The 12513-nt window shown below is 40.3% G+C and overlaps 1 protein-coding gene across 1 annotated transcript; it reads right to left on the reverse strand.

Moving 5' to 3' along the window:
• Positions 1-2477: 2477 nt before the first annotated feature.
• On the reverse strand, positions 2478-7583 carry LOC763792 (echinoidin). The gene is made up of 3 exons (XM_001199883.4): positions 7139-7583; positions 3618-3792; positions 2478-3000 (listed from the first exon to the last, which is right to left on the reverse strand). The coding sequence occupies exons 1-3, from the start codon at positions 7285-7287 to the stop codon at positions 2761-2763; spliced, it is 564 nt and encodes a 187-aa protein (XP_001199883.2). The 5' UTR covers positions 7288-7583; the 3' UTR covers positions 2478-2760.
• Positions 7584-12513: the final 4930 nt, after the last annotated feature.

Here is a 12513-nt window from a genome sequence, read left to right on the forward strand (position 1 = left end):
CGGTCAGGTTTCAATGGTCTTTTGATTAATGCTGATGATTGTGCGGTATGCGATGCGGAATGCGGTGGCGGTCGGCATTCATTGGATGCACTCTTGCGCTCGACGTGCGAGAACGGTGGAGTTACCGATCCGGAACGATAGGGTTAATGGTGGTCGGTGGGTGCTGGCTGGCACTTTGATGTACATTTAATATTGGCATCTTATCTTTACTGTCATTGGCATAAACACAGTATGTGTCTTATCATTACATGTTCAATGATGCATCCAATCATTGTTATTATCACGCAATAGCTGTTCTTATGAAGAAAAATATATACTGACAGTTTTTATTATGCAGGACTTGGGAACGTTTGGCGAGCTCAAGGAGAAGGATATTGTATTTTTTTTAGTGCTGCCCGGATTATGAATACTATCAAAATCAGGCTTACAGACATGTCTATTCAAGAATGGAGCGCATCTATAGTCAAATCGTATTTGCACGAACTATAGCATGTCACCATCTGTCTTTTCATTCAAAAAGGGACTTAAAACATTTCTTTTTTGTAATCCAGATTTTTAGGATTATGTAAGTTTTCAATTTTATTTTTTGGTAGGATTCTTCTTGTCGTAATCGCTTTGGGCCACTCTGGGAAAAGCGCAGTATATAAATAATGATAATAATAATAATAATTTCTACGAATAAGTCGGTTTATGAAAATTACCTCAGAAGGAAGCAATATTTTTAAGTAAATTTAGATGTAGTTCACATATATTACTAGTTAATAAAGGCATATTTGATGCAATGATGTGATGGATCTGTTTATATTCATTGTATGTCCGTTCTTTAAAAATGAGAGAAAAATGTATATACCAAATAACTTGTGTGGTAGGCCTATAGCCTAAGACCGAGTGCGTCGCACATGGAAAGTTTTTAACACCGTTCATGGTAAAGAAATTTGCCAAATTTGTTAAAATAATTATGTCACATTTTTCTAAAGAGCCAAGGATATATGGTAATACTGTAAATGATAGCTCACAAGACAGTAGGCAATGTTATTAGGCACACTTGTAGCGGTATAGGAGGGTGTCCAGTTCGCCTTGATTTGTAAATATATTTATTTTGTTATCACAATGTTTATGTTATTGTTCAAACTATCACATGTTTATTATTTGTGACAATGTTTATCTGTGTTCATATTATCATATGTTTATCATTGTTCATATTAATTTTATTATCAAAGTCATGTTTATCATTGTTATACTTTTATATTGATACTATGTCAATTTATGTTTGTACTCTGATCCCGAGAGAGGGTCGATAGAGCCAATACAAATCTTACAAAAGGCTACGAACCTAATTATTAAGATAAACATCAAATTATAAGTGAAAATTTGCAGATGTTCTGCTTTAGCGTACCGTTTCTTTCAGGGCCTTGTCTAAGTTCTTTCTGCTCACATGTCCGTTAATTGCGCCATTTCACACGCGCAATGAGCATAAGTTGTTTATCTCGAATAGCGAATGAAAACTCATAGGTTATCGAACCCAAAATGCATGTAAACACTTCTAATTGTAGGCATCACAACAATTTGAAAGTAGACTTTAATTTTGTTTAATAAATAAAAAGAAATACTTGTCCATTTCGTACCCCTCTGTCTATGTCACACCCTCTCTCTCTCTCTCTCTCTCGTTATTTCTCTCTACGTAGCCCTCCCTCCTCCTTTATGCTATCAACAGAGTCATGTAATTTGATTATTAACACAGTATTTAATTTCCTTCACTATCATTGTTGGTTTACGCTGTGGAACAAAATGACATCAGATATATAAAACAAGAAATTGGATTTGTTTTATCATTTTTTCAATTATATATATATACAAACAGCCAGGCGCGTGCACGGGGGGGGGGGGGGGGGGGGGGAGGGGGGAGTTGGGGGTTTAACCCCTCCCCTTTGGTATTTTTTATGTGTAACCCCCCCCCCCCCATAACCCTCCTACCCCCCCCCCCCCCCTTTGGATTTTTTTTTTTTTTTTTTTTTTTTTAATTTATTTAAAAAAAATAAAAAAATCCCATGGCTGACCTAAAAAAGCTGACCTTACCCCCCCCCCCCCCCACGGAGCAAAATGTCAAATTTTTAAATTTCGAGACCAAAAAAAAACCAACTGTCCTCTTACCCCCCCCCCCCCCCCCCCGCTTATTCAGCGGCTGGCTGAGTCGTTGCGAAATTTCGGCCCGATTTATAAATGTTAAAAACCCCCCCCCCCCCCCCCCCCCCCCCTTGAAAAAATCCTGCGTACGCGCCTGCAAACAGCATTCTGTAAAAGGGCTTACTATTTGAGCTGGGGCGTATTCCATCCTTCCTGGGATCCCCTCCCCAAATCCGAAAACTCTTATAACTACATGTACCAACATTTAAGCTACGTCCAATCATACATTCATGAACAAAAATTATTTAAAAAAACACACAACGTATTTTCTTCTGTTCATTGACCCGATTTTCTGTCATTCTAAAGCTTCATCTTTCCGAAAATTCGTCATTCCATAGGTTCGTCATTGTTATGCCGAAAGTTAGTCATTCCGAAAGTTCGCTCCTTTACGAATTAAGGCTCGTTTTTTCGACGGCTCGTTATTCCGAAGATTCGTAATGCCGCGGACATGAAAAGGGATTCATAATATCGAACACTGATAATTCAGAGAATTGAATAGAACCCTGTTTCATTTTCGCAACTACAAACCTTCGGAAATACGAGTTCTCCTCCGCGACGCCGAACTTGTGCCGAAGTTTACCACTGCCGAATCTTACAGACAAACGACTCGACACGGCTACCGGGAGTGCATGGGATGTCATTCCACTTGTACAAGGTATTTCTGGAAAAGAACACACAGTCACTTGCGCCGTTTTGGTCGTTAGGCTGACTAGGTGCCCAGGATGCGTAATCGAAGTCGGAGCTGTCGGTCCACTCTGCAGATTGCTCGGCCGTTCGGTCATGCAGACCTATCCAGGTCCGTGTGTCTATCGTCGGCTAATATAATGTCAAAGAGAGATAATCAAATTTGTGACAGTTTTCTTGGATAAAACATTGATGATCTTTAAGACGATATGATGATATGGCTTTAATTCATCCGACCTTATTTCGTCAGATAAGGGTTGTGATTAGGGTTGCAATTGGTTTTTTAGGTTAGGTAAAACAAAATTAATGATAATAAATGGTCTAGCCACATCAGAATTAATGCCGCACTATCATTTTTTTAACATAATGAAGACAATCTATTCAAATTTAAATGCAACAACTTGTACGCGGGACACTACACGATAAGATATTCAATATATTATTATCTATATAAGGCTTCCAAGTGGTACAATAAATCAATGTATTTGATATCAGGGCCCCGTTACATATTAGAGGTTTGCAATCATTTGCAAATTTAAACGACGATTTTAATTGGTTGATGGGGTCAGCCTTATGATTAAGAACAATAAATACGTGCGTGCAACGATGATCTTGATTGGCCATCGTCATTTTTATTGCAAACTTTGTGTAACGGGGCCCCCAGGGATGTGCTTATTATGTCCACTTTTGATGCATATAAATTTGTGCCCCCTATTTTATAAGATCCTGGATCCGCCCCTGATACTCACCCTTTTGGATCGGAGCGAATCGTACATCGCTACAATGAAGTCCATTTCCTCTTGAGAATGGATGGAGACAAGATGACCCATGCTACTTGAGGAGCTCTCCTCACCGCAGGGTGTACTAAAGGTTCGGCAGGCTAGTTCGGCATCAAACCAGGAGAGGTTTCCCGAGACGAAGAATCTAGGAATTAACGAAAGGCATTTATATTGCTTTCATTTTTGTTGAATGATGTATCTGTGGTTATTCTGTTATGGTTTGTTAATGTACACAGGCACACACACACACTTAAAAAAGGGTATTTTCTACGAGTATTCTGTCGGTCAAACGGAAACACATTGTACAATGAGGCAATTTAGACATTTTTAAAAAGTCTTATTTGCCAGAAAGACAGCCACATTAACAATTCAGTCAAACCTGTCTTAGTGGCAACCTCTCTGTTAAGGCAACCTATGTATAGTGGCCATGTGGAATTCTCTTCCAGCCTCCATTCGTTACATCTCTGATATTACTTTGTTCAGATCAAAACTAAAAACCTTCCTAATGGAAAATGCATATTAAACCTAGTTCTTAAATTGTTATTTAGGTGATACGTACGTAGACGTATCACCTTTTGATTTCGTCAAGATTTTTATTATTTATTTATTTATTTATTATTATTCTTCCTCGAATTTGTTCGCAGGATATCTCAAGACTGAATAAAGCCATTATCATGAAACTTACCATGATGATAGATCTTAGTCTAACTTAGAACTGCGTGACTTTTTAGAGAGTCAAAATTATCGTGACGTCATCCAGGCGCCATTTTGTGAAAATCAACTAATGATCATATCTTCATAACGGAAAAGTATTTCTCATTCATAATTATCACGATTAAGATAAATATCCGTCCGGTCAAGTTGAGGTCAATAAAAGTGCGCAAATGCGCGCGTGCGCGTTCGTCCGCGCGTTTACGCGCGCGCAAAAATTTAAAATGCTCCAAATCATCCCAAATTTTTTTTGCATACGTTTCAGGCCATATGGAGCATTTGATAAAAAAATTACGCACACGCGCATGCGCGCGCGTTTTCGCGCGTACTGGCATTTTGCAACATAGAATCGCCGATTTTTTTCTGTCATCATATTCGGTACATTTTTCCAAGCATTTTGATAATTTGTTCACCTTTTATTAACGCAATGAGCGTCCGTCAAAGTTGACAGCACGCGCGGATTTGCGTTATCTTTATCCACAATACATGGGCAAAAACATGCCTATATAAAATTCATTGTAACTCTTTAGAATAGATGGAAACTCCTAATATTTTTTCATATTTGGATAGATTATGAGTCGGAGATATGATTTCATGACTCATTTTATCCTCAATTAACTCATGACGTCATCATAATGGCCTCCAAACTCAAAATTTTAATTTGCATATTATGACGTCAGCATATTTTTGGAAAATTGATTGTATCTCTGTAAATATGGATCAATTTTCTTTTTAATTTTGATATGTTCTAGCTGAGACAATTTTCTACAAATGTAGTATTCACAATTTTTATTTTTGACAAAAGTATCATGGTGTGTTTTTGCGATTAAAGGAGGCATGTCAATTTTTCGCATTTTGCGTGTATTCTCTATGGGACATGACTTTTTCTCAAAACTGGATTCTACGCTCCTGTCTTTCGCGAGCAAAATCTCCGTTGTTTTAGCTTCGTTTTCGCTGAGCTTTGGATATGTTGTAGCTGAGACAATGAGCTATCAAAAGTGTGACTATTATTTTTCGATTAGATGCCGGGATCATGCTCATATTTCACTTGCAAAGTAGGATTTCTGAATTCCATTTCCCGTTTACGTGTAATCGCTATGGGAGATGTTTTGGTATATCGGTAACGCACTTGACTTCCAACCTCGAGATCCCTGGTTTGAGTCCGGGTGTCTCCAACACTTTTTTTTCCTGACTTTTTTTTCCTTTTGACCTTCACTGTACCATCTCCTTTGAATATTTAAACACGTAGATTCGCAAATAATGTCATAAATAACCCTTTTTACTTTATTATTACCCTATTTTCACTTAATCCATTACTTTTTGCGTGTAATCCCTATGGGAGATGACTTTTTCTAAAATCTGGAGTCTACATTCCTGTCTTTTGCGAGCAATATCGCCGTTATTTCGGCTTGGATTTTGTTGATTTTTGAGTATGTTGTAGCTGAGACTATATGCTATCTAAATCAACCCTCATTTTTTCAATAAGATGTCATGATCGCGCTCATGATCATGATCATGATGATCATGATCATCATTATCTTAATGATGATAATCATTTATCAATTACATTTTCATTTCTTTGAATAAGATAAAAATCGTCAAAAGGTGTTCTTCATGATGTAAATTAGAGTCAAATGTGTAACTGGTTACTGCACAGGGTCAAAGGTCATATATTGTTTCAATCTATCTTCCCTAGATCCATGATGATCAAGGAGACACAATTTAATCTTGACATATGAATAGATCATAATGGGAGAAGCATATGAATGGGAGAAGCATTTTACAAAATAATATATCGTGTAATGCATTATTCGTTATGTAGACCATTATCATACGTATCACCTAATTCGTCTAAGTGACGAATTAAAGTCTAGTTTACCTTGTTATCTTACCGGGTTCATAATTTCACTTTAATTTTGTTCTCTTGTCATTACTTTGTTTAGTTTTACTTGTATCAATATTGTAAAGCGCTTTGATATAAATGTCTCATGAAAAATAAGTAAAAGTTATTATTATTATTTGGTCTCCCTCGAGAAAGTAGAAAATGTGTCGTGGAACCTGTCTCGGAAGGCTACCTGTCTATACTGTGCCATTTTTTTTTTCTTCGGTGGCCTTTCTATAAACAGGTTCGACTATATATTTTTTTCTTTCTGTATTTCTTCCTGTGTGTTGTAGAACCTGTCTGGAAATGGCAGCTGTCGATCTACAGTGGCCACTTTTCCCGCTTTTCTTTTGTGGCCTTTATAGACATGCAGATTCACTGTACAATTTTATTTCTCCAATAATAACTTTACAGTGAATGCCGCTCATCTGTACCATAATACTTTGGGCAGATCACCTGGGTGGAAAGAGGTAAATGCAGATTAATATCTTGCCAAAGGACATTGGTACGTGCACTGAGAGGGATTCGAACTCCCCGCACCATGAGCTTCACAGTCCAGCGTCTCATAATACTAGACAGTGACAACTCCACACTAGTACTGTAGCTTACATGCAGGGAAGCCTCGTCAGCATCATGCAATGCTGTTCTTCCCGAGGTCAATTCCTGTAACTTACCCCGGCAAAAGTATCCATCTGTATATTATACGCCGGGAACGAAAGTGGAAAATGTGGATTAATAATGCTGGGTTGGGATTCGAACCCTTAACCTGGGATTGAGAGTCAAGTAAATGAACCACTTTCTGACTATATATTACACCACACTCATCAGATCAGATTTCTGATTCCAAAAGGAATTACCATTAAAAAAAAAAAATCATTGTAGAATAGAGCAAACTCACCGGTAGCAATTATCATTAAAGCCCGTCCATAGCGGTGGGCATCCGCACATCCCCGCACCAGCTCCTGGTAACTTGATGACGCCTGGACCGACGACAAAGACCAACGCCAAAACCGAAATACTGTACATGCTACGTCGACTTGAGGACATGATATCTCAATCAAGATGATTCGTAGCGGGAAGCTCTCTCTGTATGTGCAACCAACAACGTGATTCGACAATATTTTTTCGAATAACTAGTCGCTGCATTAAATCAACTATTATGTAAATACTTTCTTCTTCACTAAGACTCCAGTTCCTGCTACGATATACGAGACCAACACCAGGCGGACACCTTACCGAACAAACTAGTACATTAATGATCTCCCGATTCAAGGATCGTTCAGTTTAGAGAGTAGGACTAGGAGTGGAGTCGGTTCGGTGGTGTGGCATGTGACATAATTATGAAAGTTCAAAGACCTCGATGATATAGAGCTAGTAATGGGATTACCACGGCGGAAAACCCCGGAACCAGAACCTGGTATATAATTACTTCCTTCTTTTAGATTCTACTGTATTTTATATCATAGATTTACATGTCCTGGATTCCATTCCATTTAATTGTTTTAAGGAATATCCTGTTATGGGGTCTGGAAAAAACATGTTCGGTAGACATAAATATTTGAAATAGAATATAACAATGTTATTATATTTTTTTTTATGTAGAATAACCTACTTTTCATTTCCGTTGTAATCAGCAGACGTATAGAATGGGAAATGTCGGCTTGCATTTTATTGGCAAAAATCTGTTCAAAATTAGTAGAAAATGTGTTCGTCCTTATTTGACGCACGTATTACAGGTAAACTTAGAAATAGGAAATTAATTTCTTCTGATTCAACGTTTTTCTACAATCGTCTTGCTAACCCGTTATTCAGAGGCGGCGGAGCGACTTCCAAAGTGGGGGGGGGGGGGACCAACAAAAAAGGGCACTTTCTGGGGAAAAAGGGCATCTACAAAGGGAAATCTAAAAGCGAAAATAAACATTTTTTAGACATTGGTATATACCCCTAAAATTTGATTACATTATCAGGGATGATTTCAATATTTGTTTCTCTTTATACATCGTATAAAATATTGCTTTTTAAAGCATCATACCTTGCAGTTGGGTGTGATGGTCGAAAAAATCATTTGCGAGCGAGGAAAAATATAAGATTTGTGAGGTCACGGTGCGAAAACTACATCTCATAAAGAAGAAAAAACCAATCCTCATCGGGTTATAAATAAGCACATTTTCATAACAACAAACTGAAAAGACCTTTGATAAGTAACATAATTATAACATCTTTAGAAAAACTACATGGGGTATGGACTATGTTGCGTGTTAACTAGTAATCCCACATAATTCCCTTTTTTAATTAAACTACTAAAAAGCAGTATCCCTCCAGACAAGAAAACACTTAATAAATGATCACATCCAGACAAATTGATTATGGTTAAAAACTGGTTCTATATTCTATAATTTCACATAAGATACAATGATTACAGAATTATCAGAAACCTCTTCTGTCTATCTCAACAGTGACAGACAATTAAACTATCACTAGGCCCTTGGTAGTTACTATTATTAATAATCAAACATAGATAACTTCCAACAGCACATTAATGTAAAGGAGACTCAACTTAGTCACTATGGTATTAATGATTACCGCTGAATACAAGTCTCGAAATATCAGGAGCCCTGTTCAGTACAACTTAAGACAGTACTAAAACAAGTCAGTTAAATATCATTCACACTGCATGAATAATAACAGTCAAGAAAATACTACTCAAATCTAAGCTAGACAGCGTTTAGATTTACTTACATAGGCACGAAATATTGTGGTTCAAGAAACCGCTAAACAAATCTCTACTTGTGTATGTGTACGGAATGCACAACACGAGAATACAACAATATATCGGTGGATCTAGACTATAGCAGATCTAGATCAGTAGACCAGGCATAGGCCTAGAACTAGTGCAATTATAAACATGTAAAATATGTGTTAGTAAGCGTACGCACTCAACAACAGGCACTCAGTCAGTCAAAATAAGGCCTCACAATGATAAACAATGCAAAGCATAAATCACAATACAATTAACGTTACGTGAGTCATTGGAGTTGAATTCAAAGTAGATCTTCTTCAAGTTCTAGGTAGATGTAGAAACTAGCTAGTCGAAAACAGTGGTCGACGAGCTGGTTGTCGATCGCGTAGGATATGCAGACGATGATCGACGCTAGGTGAATACCACGATGATGAAGACGATGTTGAAGACAACGATGATGACAACAATGATGAAGACGACGCTGGTGAAGACAGCGATGATGAAGTCGACGATGAAGACGACGCTGGTGAAGACAGCGATGATGAAGACAACGGTGATGAAGACGACGATGATGAATCAGTTAACAGATGAATACAATGATGATGCAGTCAATGTCAATAGATCAACTTCAGTGACTTGCGATGCAGGTCGAAGAATCAAATGTCGAGACAATATATATGAAGTCGATGATAAAAGGTTGTCAAACAATAATGCAGGTGAGAAAAACGTTAGATCATATTAAATGTTCTATTCTCACTGCTGGTGAATTAAAGTGTCGTCAATGTTGAACATCGAGAGAGTCAAAATATATCTTGCAAAACGTACAAGATGTAAATAGGTGAGCACGTCCACCGGGAATGGTCCGGGGACGTAGCAGTTCAATCCTCGTTGGATACAATTTTCTAGGTACAAATATCAACACAATGACAGCATGTGTGTATACCAATATTAAAACAGCTCACTGATTCCCGCACAGGAAAATCAGAAGAGCGCCAATCAACTACAGCGCGATTGGTTCAAAACAAGCGCACATGTATGTTAATAAGGCACGTGATCTAAATACTTATGAATAAATACGCGTACATCTATGTTAATTCATCATGTGATGAAAATACTAATGAATAAACATCGTTATATAATAAATCAAGTTAAAACCAGTTCTGAGGACATGGCGTAATACCAAATCCTCGAACTCTCAATGACTTCTAAAGCGGCCATTTTGTATTAAAAACACAATATGTATACCAGTGAATTATAAGTGAATGCACTGTAACATTAGTCGCTACATTAACCCCCTACTAGACCCGAGCTTGCGTAAGCTCCGAGGGGCGAAAATACACACTTAAAAATATAAAGGAAACATATGTACAAAATACATTAATATACATGAAAATAACCACTATTTATGCGACACGTCCAATGTAGTGAACCTGAACGTACCTCTGCGGCCAGTGGACGTGGCGGCCTGAACGTGTGACACGCGCAGCAGGTTGCGATTTCACCAGAGCAGGAGCAGGCGTAGGAGCAGTTGCAGGAGCAGGCGCTGAGGTTGCGCGAAGTGCTGTGCGCAGAGGGGAGGAGACGGTAGGCTCTCCCTCTAGAGGCACGTCAGCCGCGGTAGTCCTAGCCGAAACGCTTTCCAAAAATGCGGGTTTCAGTCGATCAATGCTTACAGAAACATGCTTGCCCTTTTGCTCAATAACGAAAAACTTCGGGTTTCGTTTGAGAACCTTGAACGGACCCAAATACGGAGGCTGTAATGGCTTACGGACAGCATCGATACGCAAGAAAATATGCGTACAAGTATCGAGAGACCTATGTACAAAACTGGTCTGTGGTGACCTACGTGTCGCTGTAGGCGCTAAAACAGACATATGGTCCTTCAAGCGTTGGACGTAGTCCGCGGGGTCAACAGTATCGTGTCGCGTAGGCACTATCAGCTGGCCTGGAAGACGCAACGCCGTCCCGTAGACAAGTTCGGCAGCTGAAGCTCCTATGTCTTCCTTAATAGCTGCGCGGATACCCAACATGACCAGAGGAAGGTATTCTTGCCAACGGTTCGGCTCGGGTTGAGATTTGAGAGAGGCTTTAAGTTGCCGATGGAACCGTTCCACCATACCGTTGGCCTGCGGGTGGTAGGCCGTGGTGGCTATGGTCCGACAACCTAGCAAATTAGCTAATGCAGTGAAAAGCGCAGATTGAAACTGACGACCTCGATCATGCGTAATCGTGGCTGGAGCTCCAAAGCGAGCTACCCAGTTCTCCACTAGAGCTATGGCTACTGTCTCGGCAGTGGCATCCGCTATCGGGATCGCTTCGGGCCAACGGGTGAACCTGTCGATACAAGTCAGCAGATAAATGTGCCCTTTCGAGGGCGGTAGTGGCCCAACAAGATCAATATGAACGTGTGCAAAACGGGCATCGGGGTTGGCAAAAGTGCCAAGCGGTGAGTGCGTATGACGTTGGATCTTTGCGCGCTGACATGGGATGCAAGTACGCGCCCATGTACAAATGTCCTTGTTCATACCCCGCCACACAAAACGGGCCGCGATAAGCTTTTGCGAAGCTTTAATACCCGGATGCGCGAGATTGTGCAGATTGTCAAACAACGATCGACGGTGCGCTACCGATACATACGGCCGCGGATGCCCTGTGGACATGTCGCACCAAATGTGCGCGTCCCCTTCCAGAAGGAGGACCTTCTCAAATTTGAGCGAGGTTGACGTGTCTGAGCGCAGAGCAGCGAGCTCAACGTCATCGACTTGGTCGGTCGCGACTACACGCAGGTTAATCGAGTTCGGTAATTGCACTGAGTCAATCTCGGTGCGAGAAAGTGCATCAGCTACCTGATTATCAACGCCTCGAATATGGCGTATGTCGGAGGTAAACTGTGACACGTAATCGAGTTGCCGCGCTTCCCTAGGGGAATGTCGATCGGGCGATGTCTTGAGCGCAAAGGTAAGAGGCTTGTGGTCTGTAAAAACAAAAAAATCACGCCCCTCTAAGAAGTATCGGAAATGGCGTATTCCGAGGTAAATGGCTAGCAGCTCTCGACCAAAGGTACTATACCTAGTCTCGGGAGGCTTGAGGCGGCGAGAAAAGAACGCAAGCGGTCGCCACTCCCCTTCATGGAGTTGCTGTAACACACCGCCTACGGCGAGATCGGAAGCGTCTACCGCGAGGCTTGTAGGTAACTCAACAGACGGGTATGTAAGCATCGTGACGTTCGCGAGGTCCTCTTTGACAGCCGCGAAAGCAGAGTCGCACACAGGGGACCAATCTAACGCCTTTCGAGAGCGCTTAGGTTGCTTGCGCAGCAAATCAGTCAAGGCGGCCAGCGAGGATGCGCACTTAGGCATAAATCGGCGGTAAAAATTAACCATGCCTAAGAACCGGCGCAGCTGGCGTAGCGAGGTAGGGCGCGGAAATTTGCGAATTACCGCGACCTTGTCATCCATCGGGGAGACGCCCTGGGCATTCACATGGTGCCCTAGAAAGTCTAGTGCTTCGACTCCAAACTGGCATTTGTCAGG

Source organism: Strongylocentrotus purpuratus, unplaced genomic scaffold, assembly GCF_000002235.5.
Source record: "Strongylocentrotus purpuratus isolate Spur 01 unplaced genomic scaffold, Spur_5.0 spur5_scaffold_18, whole genome shotgun sequence".
NCBI lineage: Eukaryota > Metazoa > Echinodermata > Echinoidea > Camarodonta > Strongylocentrotidae > Strongylocentrotus > Strongylocentrotus purpuratus.

What these genes read in the sequence shown, in the direction of transcription:
- LOC763792 (XM_001199883.4), bottom strand. Translation starts at nt 7,287, where the DNA reads ATGTCCTCAAGTCGACGTAGCATGTACAGTATTTCGGTTTTGGCGTTG. An exon ending in TTTAATGATAATTGCTACCG is followed by an intron (nt 3,793 to 7,138) that starts GTGAGTTTGCTC and finishes GTTAATTCCTAG; the next exon opens with ATTCTTCGTCTCGGGAAACC. An exon ending in ATTCGCTCCGATCCAAAAGG is followed by an intron (nt 3,001 to 3,617) that starts GTGAGTATCAGG and finishes ACATTATATTAG; the next exon opens with CCGACGATAGACACACGGAC.